This window comes from Meles meles, chromosome 5, assembly GCF_922984935.1.
Source record: "Meles meles chromosome 5, mMelMel3.1 paternal haplotype, whole genome shotgun sequence".
NCBI lineage: Eukaryota > Metazoa > Chordata > Mammalia > Carnivora > Mustelidae > Meles > Meles meles.
In genome coordinates this window covers 9,821,969-9,837,259 of record NC_060070.1, presented here as the reverse complement: position 1 = coordinate 9,837,259, position 15,291 = coordinate 9,821,969, and the positions used below count along the sequence as shown (strand labels likewise).

At 54.4% G+C, this 15,291-nt stretch overlaps 1 protein-coding gene across 6 annotated transcripts in view; it reads left to right on the top strand.

Moving 5' to 3' along the window:
* The window catches only part of SYNJ2 (synaptojanin 2), a 97,865-nt gene that overhangs the window by 51,168 nt on the left and 31,406 nt on the right, over positions 1-15,291 (top strand). For 5 of the 6 annotated variants that reach the window (XM_046005518.1, XM_046005517.1, XM_046005515.1 and 2 more), the window contains 6 exons: positions 3,151-3,212; positions 7,265-7,361; positions 9,843-10,015; positions 11,461-11,542; positions 12,305-12,454; positions 12,530-12,695. In XM_046005518.1, the coding sequence (XP_045861474.1) occupies positions 3,151-3,212; positions 7,265-7,361; positions 9,843-10,015; positions 11,461-11,542; positions 12,305-12,454; positions 12,530-12,695 (730 nt within the window). The remainder of the gene's footprint in view (positions 1-3,150; positions 3,213-7,264; positions 7,362-9,842; positions 10,016-11,460; positions 11,543-12,304; positions 12,455-12,529; positions 12,696-15,291) is intronic. The other variant, XM_046005516.1, reaches the window with a different exon arrangement.

Genomic DNA, 15,291 nt, shown 5'->3' with positions numbered 1-15,291 from the left:
AAAACAAACCCCCCACAGATCTGAGACGGTCCTATCTTTGCTAAGCCTTAGTTGACCCTTCTGTACGTGGGGTACCGTCGACCTCCCGGGGTTATGGGGAAGATGAGCTGTCACGACGCATGGTCGAATTCAGCGCAGTTTCCGGAACCCGGAGGGCACACGAGTGGTAGCTGTTCATGTCATCAACGTGCATTCTGCCGTCTAGGAGACGAGAGCGCAGGTTGCATTGGGAAAGCCTGGCTCTCCGGAGTGAGCGTCGCCAGTCTCCATGAGGCCCGTGACGTGGGATGGTGTCCACGTATCTCTCCGTCAACATGAGGCCCGAGGACCAGGCTCCCAGGTGTCCCATCACCCCACCCTCCGAGCAAGCCTTTCATTCGTCCCACAGACACTCACTGAGCGTCTGTGGGTCCATGGGGGCACTTGATGTCACAGCCCATGCCTTCGGGAGGAGGGGACAGGTGGTGTGAGGAGAGCCCAGGAGGGAGGAGGCCCAGATCCCTGGGGCAGCTGTGGGGAGGCCCAGCTCACCCAGACACCAGTTGGGTGTCTGAACCAACCCGGCAGGGATGGGGCCGCATCGGGCAGGGAAGGCAGCCCGCAGAGGGGACCAGACACGCAGGCGTGGTGGCCCAGCGCTCACACCGTGACCCGGGAGTGGCGAGGCTAAGCTGTTTGCAGCCCGAGGCATGGCGGCCGTGGCCAGACATCAGACGGGAAGGCCAGGCAAGGGCCAGATGGAGACGGGCTTTGTGGGTGAGGCTGAGGAGTTTGCATTTTACCGCAGGAGCTGCTGGGGGGGGCACCCCAACTTGGCTGCACTGGGTAGCTTATAAAACACCTGATACCAGGGTTGCCTGCTCTCCCGGTTAAATCGCAGCGTCCAGTCGTCTGTGACTGGGATCTCTTCCTGCTTGTGGAAGAAGAAACTCTGGGTTATGATTCGGGGGGAGGCAGGCGTGTCCAGTCACAGAACTTGTTGGGACTGAACACCAGGCTCTGAGCCCTGACCCACTGTCTGTCCACTCTCCCCTGTCTTCCCCTGGGAAGGTTCCAGGGCAGACTGTCACTGACGGACAGGCTGGCTGCAGCAAGAAGGCCCCCCGTCTTGGGCTTCAGCCCTCGGGGATCTCACGCACCGTGGCTCAGAGGAACGAGGCCCGCTTCCTGCCAGCGCCCGCCTCCTGAGCTCAGAAGACAGGAGTTGACGGGCCGCGGAGCGCGGGGGACAGCCGTCTTCTCGGGGCGTGGCCCTGGTCTGGGCAGTGAAGTCTCGCATGTCCTCAGCCAGGGGTCCGTGCCTTCGGGAGCAGGAGCCCAGAGTAAGCACGGCAGTGGGCTGAAGACGACTGCTGGAGCTTCCCCTAAGGATTCCCGAGGCTTCTTAGGACCTAAAGGGACTTGGGACTTTGTGGAATTATTTAGATGGACATGCCTAACCCCAGGGATTTCTCAGTCTGTTGCTGAGAAGCCCGTCGTCTAGACTGGCTCTTTCCCAGGCGTGAAGACGGACGGATGTGTGACGTGTGGTGGGAAGACTTGTAAACACTCGGTCCAAACCCAGCAGTGACGCTCGATGGTGTGGACAAGCCCCACGACACCATGTTTGTGATGCTCCATAACGGGCAGAGCCGAACAATACACTTCAAGAACGTTCTTTCTTAAAATCATTCCAGACCTGCAGAAAAGCTGTAGGAACGTAGGGAGAACTCCCATGTGTCCTGTCCCCAGATTCACGGGACACAAACCCCTTGCTGCCCCGACACATGCCATCCGCTCCTTCCCGAACCCCTGGAGGGTGGGCTGCGCGCATCATGCGTCGTTACTTAATACGTCAGGACGTTTTTCCTGAAAGCAGGTGTGTTCTCTTGCATCAGCACGGGCCGGGTGCACGGTCAGCGGGTGTGGCACGGTACTCCAAACTCACCTGCAGTCCACAGTCCAGATTTAGCTGTTGTCCCTTGCTGCCTGTCCCCTTTCCCCCTTACGGTCAGGGATCCAGGATGCAATCCTGCCCTGCCTGTCATTGTCACGTCTCTAGTCTGCCTTGATCTGGATCCTTTCCTCTGCCTTCTGGCTCTTGGGCATCGACACTTTTGGAGGATGCTGGTCTTCTCTTTCTCTAAATCGAAGTTGCCTCATGCGAGGGTTTCCAGGTGTTTTATTACGGTCAGGTTCAGGGTGTGGATCTTTGACACGACCCCACCCTTGTCAGGGTGTCCCATCTCTGTCCCATGTGCCTCATCGTTAGTAATGTTAATTTCCATCACTCAGGACGGCACTGCTCTGTTTCTTTCTTTATAGTTAATATGTTTTCCTTTTCAGCTAATAAGGTCTATGGGAGACCCAGGCCATCAAATGCTCTCTGAATATTTATGATCAACAGGTGATTTTTGCTGAACCGTTCTTTACTCTGATGGTTGTAACATGGTGATTTTTCCACCACTCTCTCCACATTTATCGATCAGTGTTCTGTAAGAAAGAACCCCTCCCTTTGCCTCCATCCACCAGCCCACCTCTCCATCCACTCATCTGTCCATTCATGCACCAGCCAGCCCTCATCTGTAGAGGTTTATGAATTCCTATCTCATTCATCTGATCATAATCCATTACCGTCCATTATAGTTCAGCGTTCACCGTGTTCCAGATTCGTCCAGGGAGAGCGTTTTCGAGCTAGCCCCAATACCACTCTGTAGTTTTGTCTTTTAAACTTTTGATGTTCAATAGGTAGTTCGAAATCATAAGGCAGATTAGTTTGCAGGTAGCCATACCTCAGATTTTAGGGGTGGTCGAGGTCCCCAGACTTGCAGAGGAGGCTGAGAAGAGGTTCCTCTCTCCCTGGTTGGCTGGCGTTCACCTCTGCACTGTGGAAAAGTCTCCCGATCTGACGTGGGCCTCGAGGGCTGACCCTGAAGTTTCTCTTCTGCCTTTGGAAGAATTCCAGCCAGCACGGGACCAACACAACTGTTAGGACAGGCTGCCGCAGAGCCAGACTCGGGCTTCGGGACCTGAGTGCAAGGCTGGCCTTCCAGATCTGTGAATGAGCCACGGAAGGGGAGCCTGGCTGGCAGCCAAGGGGATGGGGAGGACCATCACTTCCTGGGTTCACGGAGCAGGAGGAATCACTAGTGTTATTTCTCTTTGCTTTAGGTTGGCTCTCACCATCTGAGACTCAACAGAGGCCTCGAAGCCAACGCCCCTGCTTTCGACAGGTAGGGTTGTCTGACACCAGCCTAAGCCCCCCATCCTTTTAGGAGTCTTCTGCCAACCAGACAGGGGACAGCGGGTGGGGGGGGGGGCAAATCCTGGCCCTGCCTCTGCCTTTTACTTTGGTTCTTTGGGCAAGAGGGGAATTTACAAAATGGGATTTTTTTTAGTGGCTCTCAGGTTTTCCTGAAAGTTCATTAACACTGAAATGACTCTTGGCAATTACTTTATCTTACCAGTCTGTTCTTTAATGAAGCTTTATCCCTTTGTCCTAGTTAACAAGGGATAACATAAATCATAGGATAATTGTGACTGCTTGTTTTTCTTTTAAAAACAATATAGTCCCAGACTTAAGAAGTCATAGTCTAGAAAGGTTAGTGTTAGTCTAAAAAGTGTTAACTTCCAATTCCCGCTACTAAAGATTTCACTGCTAGATTTTCATGTATCATTCTAGAAGACCATTTGGCAGATATACAGTTCATTTTCTGAACCACAAACTAGACTATTACGCGTTTCCTGTTACAGAACTTCCTTAAGAAAAGCCATCGGTCAACTAAACAGTAACTCGTATTTGACATAGTTAATCGCTTCTTAAAATATTTGCATGTTTAACCTAAATACTAATTTTAAAAGTGAGTGAATGTCATAAAAATTCCAAGAGTGATTTTTTTTAAGGGTATTAATCGTTCTGCCTAAAGCTTGATTTGGACGTTAAATCCACACGCGTCGTGTCCTTCCTGTGTACGGCAGACGAGCAATGGCAGCCCGTGACCGTGAATGACAGACATCACCATGAGTGTCCCTCTAAAGAGGGGTGTGTGCACTTGAATATGCTCTTGCCTGTGTGCAGGACCGTTCCTGTGTCTGTGCGTTGTGTATATGGAGTTGTTGTAGGAGACTTCGATCTGCCTTAAATGTCCTTGGGAAATTGAAAACAAGATTCCTCCCCAGCTGACCGCAGTGGAAGGGAAGGGGCGTGCATGCTCGGCTTGTTTCAAAAGCCTTGTGATGAGCTTTAAAAAATACACACATTTTAAGAATGTTTACACCGATGTAAACATTTTTGAATCCTGTTAGCGCCGTGCGTGCCCCAAGAGGATAAGCCCCCTCTTCTCAGAGGAGCTCCTTCAAGACCGGGAGCCCTTCGACAGGCAGCTGCCGCTGGAAATGGGGCCCACGGCACACTCCTTTCCTAAAGTGGCCGAGCCGGGGATCCCTGCACTCTCACGGGCTTGGGGCCGCAGCTGCCGGGCCTCACGTCGGGTGCTGCTGCAATGTGCCCATTTCACTGACGGGTGGGGATGCGGGCACGTGTTCTCCAGCAGACCCACCGAGGGGGGCAGACCTCTGGAGGGTGCCCCCATCTCTGGCACATCAGGGAGCTCTCAGGACTTTCTCCCTTCTTTGATGTGTTTGGTCCAAAGTAAATCCCTTAACCCCCTCAACCCATATCCACAAAACCCCTTTCCCTGGGTAGTTCGTGTACGCACAGAACACCTGTGCCCAGGGCTGTTCAGTTCCCTCGGTTGTTCCCTGTTTCCTCTCCTCCACCTGCCATCCGGGGTGGGGGCGGGGAGGAGGTGCCCTGAGCAGGCCTTGGCTGTGCCGGCCTGAGAAGGGTCTCGTCTCGCTGGTAGAGTTTGGATGGAAGTGTTAACCTTTTATGGGGGGCGGCACCTGGTCTCACTTGTGCGGGATCCTGCCCTCCCCTTCCTCCCTCTCTTTGTGCCTCTGCGGCCCCAGGGTAGACGCTAGGGTGCCTTTCCCTGCTGGCTGCTCTGTTATGCCCTGCCTACCCGACTCCACATGCCCCAAAAGCCCCCCAGGATCTCCAAGGAGCTCTGCACCACAGTAACACACGGGCAGGCAGGAGAAGGACCCGGGTGCCTAGAGTAGGGAGGCTGGGCTGGGTCTCGCTGGCCTCAGGGTGGGCTCCAGCATCCCCCCGGGAGCCCTGAGGTGAGTCTTAGTGTATCACTAGTAAGCGTATTATCTCATTTTAAAATTAAAAGGAAGGGAAGTGGGGCACCTGGGTGGCTCAGTCGGGTAAGCGTCTGCCTTCAGCTCAGGTCATGATCCCGGGGTCCTGGGAGTGAGCCCCAGTCAGGCTCCCTGCTCAGCGGGAAGCTGCTTGTCCCTCTGCCTCCATGTGCGCTCTCTCTCTCTCTCTCTCTCTCAAGGAAATAAAAATTTTTTTAAAAGGAAGGAAAGGAAAACCAGCTCTCCTGTGCCAAGCCCTGACTTGTCCCTTTTGTCTTTTTAACCCTCAAAACCATCAGGAGAAGCATTAGCTTTATGGCACAGACAAAGGCGTAGCTCAGAAGGGATGGAAAATCCGGCCAAGGGTGCTTGGGCCGCTGTGATGGGCCACATCGTTTCTCGTCCAGCTCTGGGTTTGGAACCCGTTGAGACGCAGGGTCATGCATCAGCCTTATTTCTAATAAGCTTCATTGTGGGAGGTGGCTTGCATATCACCCCCAAATCATGGGGCTCACTCAGTGACCGACAGAGCTGGACAGCTCAGACTTGCCCCGGAGCAGAGGCTGCCCTCTGGCTCCCTCTATCTGACCTCTGGGCAGGACACACCTTCCCGGGGCAGGCAGACCCAGAAGAGCCCTGCACACACTCCATTTGTTCTCGGACCTTCCCCCAGAGCACAGGCTTGTGCAGAAGCGCTATGGCACCAGTCAGATGGAGCCCTATCCCCCCCCACCCCGGGTGGGGACACCTCGGGGAGGGGAGGGACACCGTGTGGAGGGCGGGGCTGCCAGGAGCATCCCTTGAGAATTATGCCACGTAGAGATAGGAGCTCACCCTAAGGGAGTCAGCAGAGGACCTCAATTCAAACTACCCCCTTCAGAATCCATATTCTACTATAGAGTGCTACCCGCAAATTTGGTGAGAGAGCGTCTTTTTCCTTTATTGGGCTGAAACTGGTTCCTTAGCACTAATTAACTTAAAAAAAGGTCAGCCTAGAAATTTGGAAAACGCAAAATGTATAAAGAAGAAAACGATTTTAAGTCACATATAGTTCTACCATTTTTAATACTGTGGCATGCTATCTTCTCTTTTTTCTATCTTCAGGCATGAAGATTGCATGATGAAAATGCAGTTTGCATCTCTTTTTTGTATTGTCTTCCCCTGTATTTTTTTACGATTACATTTAAGTAGTCCTACTGTTAGTGAAGTTATCAAGTTAGCTTTTCAAAAGCTAGTGATAAGAGATAAATATTAGTCTTTCCCTAATATTTCAACATACGTATTTTTTTAAGATTTCATTTATTTATTTATTTGAGGGAGAGAGTGAGCAGGGGGAGGAGCCGAGGGAGGAGGAGAGGGAGGGAGAGAGAATCTCAGGCAGACTCCCTAATTGGACTCGGGGCTCGATCTTATGACCCCACGATTGTGACCTGAGCCAAAACCAAGAGTCAGATGCTCAGCCAACTGACCCACCCAGGCACCTCACAACATATGCATTTTTTAAAAGTCTCTGATCTATGAATGTTTTCCTAGAGCCTGAAATTTTACCGTGCCTTCTTGCCTGGATCACACATAATTACACATAATGAAATACGGCACTTAGGTAACAGACACTGAAGTTAACAACCCTCCTACAAGCTTTTCTAGCTTCAAGAAAGAAGGTCCCAAGTGAAATTAGAGATTAATTTCAGAAACACCCATGTTGCGCTTCTTGGACCCTGTTAATAAAGGGCCAGGTTAGCTGTTCTGGATTTAGCTGTGGTATTTTACAGAAAGTCTGGCATGTCCGTCGTCTGATGTCACACTTACGTAGAAGTCCGATGTGCTGTGAATTATTCTTGACCTGAGCCTTGCGTGCAAACAGGCTGTTGCAACGCTTGGCCCTGACCGTGGGGTTGGTGGCTGGGAGAGAGTGGTGGTCTCGCCCCAACCCCCAACCAATTTGGGGTCTTGGAGAACATCTCCACCTGGACCGCTGGTGCCAAACAGGTCCTTCCTGTGCCCCATGCCCTCGAGGGTGGGATGGCAGTCTGTGCGCTGGCGACACGGGGTCACGCGCTGGCCTGTGCCCTTGCAGGCATATGGTGCTGCTGAAGGAGCAGTATGGGAAGCAAGTGGTCGTGAACCTGCTGGGGAGCAGAGGCGGAGAGGAGGTGCTCAACAGAGCCTTCAAGGTAAACGCTTGCTGCTTCTCGGGCCCGGAGGGGAGTTGGCGGTGGGCAGGGGGCAGGACGGCCCCGCGCAGAGGCACGCTTCCCTGCAGGACTGGGAAGGGCACTGCTGTCACCACGCCTGGGGGGCTCTTTCCACCAGCTCTGTCGCATGAGGTGATGTGGGCTCCTGAGTATGAAATTTAATTTTTGTGAGCTGACGGTTAGAGAATGTGCTCCAGCAAAGCATCGCCCACCTCCAGGGCTCCCTCCAGGGCTCCCTCTGGGGCTTGCAGGGCTCAGGAGAGCTAGGCCCCCTCCCTGGTTGTCTTGGACACACACACACACACACACACACACACACACACACACACACACACACACACACACACACACACACACACACACTTCGCCCCGCAGTCCTTGACCGCTCAGGGAGCCTGAGCTCCCGTCCTTCCTTGGTCTGGCTCTGCCTCCTGGCGCGCTCACCGAAACACCTGCAGCGCCCTTGGCCTGGCGCCGTCCCTCAGAGCTCCTGCTCCGTTTAAAGCAGGAACCTTAACGAGATTTCCTCCTGCTGACGTCAACCTTCAAATCTTCCATCCCTGTCTGGGCTGCTCCAGGGAGCAGCTCTCTGTGCCCAGCTCCCCGTGGGCTCCCTGTGGCCTCTCTGGGCACTTTCAGGGGTTGGGGGTGTGCAGAGGCGGGGGGCAGACAGGGAAGGAGCCCGTTGAGGGGACAGCTCCGCCTACCTCACTCGGGCCTCTCCCTGTTCCCAGAGCTCCCGAAGGTCTCATTCGGCTAGATGCAAGGCTCCAGAAGGAGCTACGGGCGATGTCCATGTTCCTTTCCCAGGGGCCCGTGTCCCCCACTTAATGGAGAGGAGCCCTCTGGTCGTTCCACGGTCCAGGAAGCCCCTTCCAGCGGGGAGTGCAGTCGGACCCCGGCTCGCGGGAAGCAGCGCTTGCTGTCTCCCTGACTGCTTACCTCTGGCCGGCGGGAGCCGAGCCCACTGGGTACCCCTTCTGCTCTGCGCAGAGAGACCATGTGCGCAGAGCAGACTCCCTGGTGGCCAAGTTCGTCGGGCCAGACCTGCTTTTCCTGTTGGGTTTGTTGCTGTTGGCAGTCCGCTTGCTGAGTCTCCCCTCCCAACTATCCTGGCAGCAACGCGGATGGCTTATATTAAGGAAAAAGAAGGAAAGAACAGAACCTCCTTTCCCTTTATGTCTTGAGTGCTGGAGAGGGCATGTCCTCAGCCCCCGCCGGCCAGCAGCAGTGCGCCTTGCGGGCGGGCTCTTTGTCACCAGGGGGCCAGGAGGCGGCAGGGGTCCTGTGGCCCGGGGAGAGGAGGGCAGGCTGCTGGGCAGGGAGGAGGCGGATGCCGCCTGGAGGAGACCCGCTGGTCAAATCGAGCGGCGGCTCCCTCAGCCCTGAGCTCCGAGTCCCGGCAGCCCGCCCACGGACCTCAGTCACAGCCCGACAAGGTGCTCGCTCCAAACTGTGTCATCGCAAAGGGGCGAAGAGGATACCACTCAGCTTGGCCGGCTGCTTTTTCCTGGCAAGGCTCTCCGATGGCCACCGCCAGGCACTGGCTGGTGTTCTGGCTCCCAGCAGCAAGCACTTTGAGTTGCAGGGACCGGAGGGCCCAAAGCTCTTCCAGTTTTTCAAGTTCACAGACTCTCTGGACAAGTCAAACCTGAAGCTACCCTGGAGGGTCAGAGTGGCTTGGGCCTGAGGCTGGGCGCCCCAGGGAGGCCGCCGGCCCAGTTTCTACCCCAGGGCTCCTGAGAGCGCTCCGGAGTGTCCCAGAGGTTCCTTGTGTTGGGGGGAGGCCTCCGTCAGGAGCCCCTGCTATGCACCCCCGTCTCTGGCCTCGCTTCCCCCCCAGGTCCTGCGCCAGCCTGGGCCTGCTGGCTCTGACCTCTCATCCCCCTTCCTGCCATCTCACTGGGCCATGTGTCCGGTACCTCCCCTCACGGGGACCCAGAGGACCCTGATGGGAGGATGGGGCACCGAGGAGCACACCTGCCTGAGCCTGATGCTTACCTGGGCGGCACCGGTTACCTGGCAACGGGGAGCTGGATTATGAGCCCCCAGCCCATGGGCTGCCCCGTCTCTGGGGGGCCCGTGGCACTTGGGGGTCTGCAGAACAGAGTGCTCCTTCCCTCCTTGGTGCCCTCCCAGGAGCCCCGCAGGGGTGGGGGCGGGTGATGTCAGTTCAGAGCTGTGAACCACAGCTGCCCCGGCCGCCCCGGCTGTCTTCGGCCCGGGCTGGCCCCCCTGCCCTGCTGCGGGTGGGGTGCTCCTGGCAGTGCTGCGCTCCGAGGCCCTGTCCTTCCATTTCGGGGTCGGGGCGCATGAACAGCTCGGTCCCCAACGTGCCTTCAAGCCGGAGCGTGGGCCCCAGCCGGCGCGGTTAGCCCCCCTGACTCCGGCCGCCAGAGGTTTGCAGTCCCCGCGTCCCGGCCCTCACTCCCTGGCCACCCTCTCCCTCTCCACTTTCAGAAGTTGCTCTGGGCCTCTTGCCACGCCGGCGACACACCTATGATCAACTTCGACTTTCACCAGTTTGCCAAAGGTGGGAAGCTGGAGAAGCTGGAGAACTTGCTGAGGCCACAGTTGAAGCTGCACTGGGATGACTTTGACGTGTTCGCCAAGGGCGAGAATGTAAGTCCACGGTGAGTCTCCCCCCCCCCCCCCCCCCCCGCCCGCCGCCTCCTCCCCGCCGCCTCCTCCCCGCCGCATGGCCGCACTGCGGTCTCCGGGGCCACAGGGTCGGGCCTGGGGGGGTCCCGGCTTCCAGTGCCTTCTTCCCCTTCCCGCCTTCAGTACACGCTCGTGAATTTGGTGACTGGATGGCCAAGTGTGGATTTCTGGCAAAATGAATGATAAGTAAAGGGACCAGGTGAAACCGTGGCGCTCTGGGGGCCACAGAACTTACCGTCCGAACTGGTGAAAGCCCACGAGAGCGAAGAGGGACAGCTAGCGCCAGTCCCATGGCCCGAGGAGCCTGGGGTCGGGACTTTCCTGCTCAGCGCTGAGCAGAGAAAGGAAACGCACTTCTCTCAAATCACAACCCAGTCGATCCTCGTTCTTCAGATTCTGTGTTTGCAAACTGGCCCATCGCTAACACTGATTCGTCCCCCCAAATCAACACTCACGGCTCTTTCAGGGTCATGGACAGACATGCTCCGAACTGTGAGAAATTTGAGCCCCTGAGTACGCCCTGTTCCCAGCCGAGGGGGAGCAAGGCAACGCTCTGCCTTTTGGTTTCGACTCTCCTACGATCGAGTGTTCTTTTCGTGGTCTGTGTGGTGCCCCGGGGTCATATCTTTGTGCATTTTATAGGTCATTTCACTGTTTTAAAATGCCCCCCCCCCAGCATAGTGCCAAGGGCTGGCCGGTGTTCCCAAGCACGAGGTGGCCGTGCTGTGTCCGACGGGGACGGAGAAGCTTGGTGCAGCTCTCAGAGCGCAGTTCCTCGGAGTCGGCGCTAAGCAGCGATCTGTGTTAACGTGCTTTTAAACAGAAACGCCCGTAAAACAGGGTTATGTGTTGTGCAGTTGGGGAAGATGTGAGAGAACAGAGGCTTGCAGGAACCCGACCCTCGGTTTCCCCCGGGAGCAGTAGTTCAGCGTGTGCTAATCTGCTAATGGTTCAGTTCGCTAATTGTTTTTTTTTTTCTTTTTTAACATTTATTTATTTACGACATAGAGCAGGGGGAGGGGCAGAAGGAGAGAACCTCACACAGGATCCCTGCTGAGCAGGGAGCCCAGGGCGGGTTCAGTCTCATGACCCTGAGGTCATGACCTCATGACCTCAGCCGAAACCAAGAGCCGGGTGCTTCACCGACTGAGCCACCCAGCTGATGGCTCGTGGCCCCTGTGTAGACATAACTACGGCAACCGATGAGAATCGGCGTGTTTTATAATGACCCAGGTGTGCGTGCCGCTCCAGCCGGCGGGGTCCCTCCAGGTGTGCACTGGGGATCCTGGCCGGCTACCAGAGTAGGCACGGGTCGGCCCCAGGTTTCCCAGACGCCTGCAGTCAAACGTAGACCATCGTGCTGTGGGCTTTGCTCCTTCATCAGCTTGTAACCATTTGCATTTCTTGTCCCCCTAAGTTTTCAGAAAGGCACTTTGCGGATGAACTGTCTTGACTGCCTGGACCGAACCAACACGGTGCAGAGCTTCATAGCCCTCGAGGTCTGTCCCTGCCGCGTGAGGGCCCTTGGGCCACCTGGGTCACGTCCCATGCCTCCATCGGCAAGATGAGGGGACATCACTGGGCTAGCTTCCTAACGGGGGAGCGTGGGGCAGAGACGTGCCAGGCGTCAAAGAGCGAGGTCTGCCTGGGTGGCTGGCTTGCCCATACCGCTCGATGCCTTTGCCTTATTTGTACGCACACTTTGTGGAATGCACTCCAGACATGGTTGCCCAGAGGAGCCTGGTGCCACCTTGAGAAACAGTGGTTCTGTGTAGTGATTGCTGTGACTATCCAGCTGGGCGAGGGCAGTGTGAGGCAGGCTCAGATGCGGCGGGATTTGCCGCCCAGGAGGGAGACCTGAGTCTGCCTGCCAGCCCGCCGGCCCAGTGCCAGGCTGACCTCTCCTGGCTCACGGCAGAGGGAGGGGGTGGGGTCACCGCCGGCTGCCGGGCTGTCCCTGATGGCTCTCATCCCCCTGGTGGTCGGGGCTGGGGATGGGGGAGGAGGTCAGGAGTAAGGGGCCCAGAGGAGGGCTGCTGGCACCGTGAAGACCAGGTTGCCTCAGGTTGGGTGAGTGGTGGTTGGAAGCCCCACTCTTCGCTGCCAGGACCCCCGTTCTCTGGAGGAGCACAGGGTGATCCACGGTCTGCCAAACCTGAATTCACGGGGATGATGCCTTGTGACACAGACCCGAAGCAGTGTGGGTGGTGGGAGCTTCCCGGTGGGAAGATGGTGACATCTGTCCCTTCCTTGTCATCCAGGTCCTTCATCTGCAGCTCGAGAGCCTGGGTCTGAGCTCAAAGCCCATTGCGGACCGCTTCGTGGAGTCCTTCAAAGCCATGTGGTCTCTGAACGGGCACAGCCTTAGCAAGATGTTCACGGGCAGCCGGGCCCTGGAAGGGAAGGCCAAGGTAGGGGGAGACCGCAGGGAGAGAGGGAGGGCCCGCGTGGATCCATCTCATGGCCTCTGGTCTGGCCCGCGGCAGGTGGGGAAGCTGAAGGACGGGGCTCGGTCCGTGTCCCGCACTATCCAGTCCAACTTCTTTGATGGGCTGAAGCAGGAGGCCATCGAGCTGCTGCTGGTCGGAGATGTCTGCACCGAGGAGTCCGCAGACAAGGGAAGGACGCTCCTGGACAACACGGCCCTGCTGGGTAAGGGGGCTCCCGCTCCACGTGCATGGAAGTTTCTAGCTGCCCGGCCACCCAGAGGGAGTGTCGGGGGTGGGGGTGTGCCAGTCAGCCCTTCCCTCTCCTCCTCACATAACCCCAAACAGCAGGTAGCAGACACTCCCCTGAGCGGAGCGTCCGTGCTCTGCCCTCTGGCCGGTGACTTCAGCTTGACCACGTGCCCTGAGCGGCCGACCGGTGTGGTTGCGTTCTTTTATGAGACAATCAGTCATGTGCAGCCACAAGAGGAGGCTCAGGAAAAAACAGTTTATTCTTCAGATGGAAGGACATACAGGAGCGCCGGGGTGGCTCAGTCAGTTAAGTGTGTATATCTTGACCTCGGGTCAGGTCATGATCTCAGGGTCATGAGATCGAGCCCCGCATCTGGCATCAGGCTCCACGCTCACCCTATGGAGCCTGCTTAAGATTTTCTCTCTTCCTCCATCCCTCCCACTCTCACTCGTGCTCGCTCTCTCTCAAGAAAAAAAAGGATGTACAGACCAGGGGTGAAAGGATGGAAAAAGAAGTTTTATGCAAATGAAAATAAAAAGAAAGCTGGTGTCACTATACTCCTAGCAGACAAAAAGAGACTTTAAAACAAAAACTAAAAAGAGACAAAGAAGGGCATTACATAATGATAAAGGGGTCCATTAAACAAGACGACATAACGTGTATAAATACGTATGCACCCAGCATACAAGCACTAAGATATTTAAATATTAACAGGGCTAACGGGAGAAATTTACGGCCATGCAATAGTCAGGGACATCCCACTGACATCAGTGGGTATCGTCCAGACAGAAAACGAATAAGGAGACACATTGGCCTTAAGCAACACATTAGACCAGATGGGCTTAACAGACGTAAGCAGAACATTCCACCCAAAAGCCAGCAGAATACACATCCTTCTTGAGTAAGTACACATGGAACATTGTTCCAGATAGGTCATATGTTAGACCACGAAACAAGTCCTAATAAATTTAAGAAGACGGAAATCCTATCGTGCATTTTCTCTGACCGCAGTGGGATGAAACTAGAAATCAATTATAAGAAAACTGGAAAAAACAAAAACGTAGAGATTAAACAATTGCTACCAGACAACAAACAATGGTCATCAGAGAAGCAAGGGAGCAATTTTTTAAAAGTACCTAGAGACAAACAAAAACAGAAATAAAACAGGCCATAATCTTTAGGATGCAGCAAAAGCACTTCTGTGGGGAAAGGCCTAGCAACCCACGCCTGCCTCAAGAAACCAGAGAGAGCTCAATCTAACTGTACGACTGAAGGAACTAGACAAAGAAGAACAAATGAAGCCCAAAGTCAGGAGAAGGAAGGAAGTGATAAAGATCAGAGTGGAAAATAAATAAAGATTTTAAAACAGCAGAAAAGATCTACGAGTTGGTTCTTCGAAAAAAATAAAATAAAACTTCAGCTAGACTAACCAAGAAAAAGGAGACGTCGCTAACCAGAAATGAAAAAGGAGAAATTACAGCGGGCGCCACAGAAATACAAAGGCTCATAGGAGACTACTACACGTAATTCAGACAACCTACAAGAGATAGGTAAATACCATTCTTCCAAGACTGGATCATGAGGAAATACAAAATCTGGATAGACCGATTATTAGGAGATTGAATCAGAAATCAAAAACCTCCCAAGCCAGGCACCTGGCTTTCTTAGTTAGTAGAACACAGAACTCTTTGATCTCTCAGGGTTGTGAGTTTGAGCCCCCTTTTGGGCAAAGAGATTTTAAAAAAATAAAATAGAGTGGTTACAAATTAAAACCAAAACCAATACACATAAGTTCCATGTCCTGAAAGCATCACTGGTGAATTCTGCCAAACATTCAAAGATTAGATACTTGTCCTCCTCCACTCTTTTTTTTTTTTTTTAAGATTTTATTTATTTATTTGACAGAGATCACAAGTAGGCAGAGAGGCAGGCAGAGAGAGAGGAGGAAGCAGGCTTCCTGCCGAGCAGCGAGCCCGATGCGGGGCTCGACCCCAGGACCCTGGGATCATGACCTGAGCCGAAGCAGAGGCTTTAACCCACTGAGCCACCCAGGCGCCCCCCTCCTCCACTCTTCCAAAAAATTCAAAAGGAGGGACTGCTTCCAAACTCATTTTATGAGACCATCACTACCCTGATATCAAAACCAGACAAGGATGCCACGCATCCACACTCAAAATTGCAGGCTGGTGTCGCTGATGAACACTGACACAAAACTCTACAGTAAAATATTAGCAAACCAGATTCAACAACACATCAAAAGGATCATTTACAACGATCAGGAGGGATTATTCCAGTGATGCAAGGATGGTTCGACATCCACAAATCAATCAACTAATAGACCACATTAACAAAATGAAAGATAAAAATCCTGCTGATCAGGCTGTTGGGTGGCTCAATTAAGTGTCTGCCTTTGGCTTGGGTTATGATCTCAGGGTCCTGGGATCGACCCTCCAAGTCAGTCCCCCTGCTCAGTGGGGAGTTTGCTGCTCACTCTTTCTCTGCCCCCACCCCACGCATGTGCTCTCACGCTCTATCGTTCAAATCTTTTAAAAAATCCTGTTGAAAATAA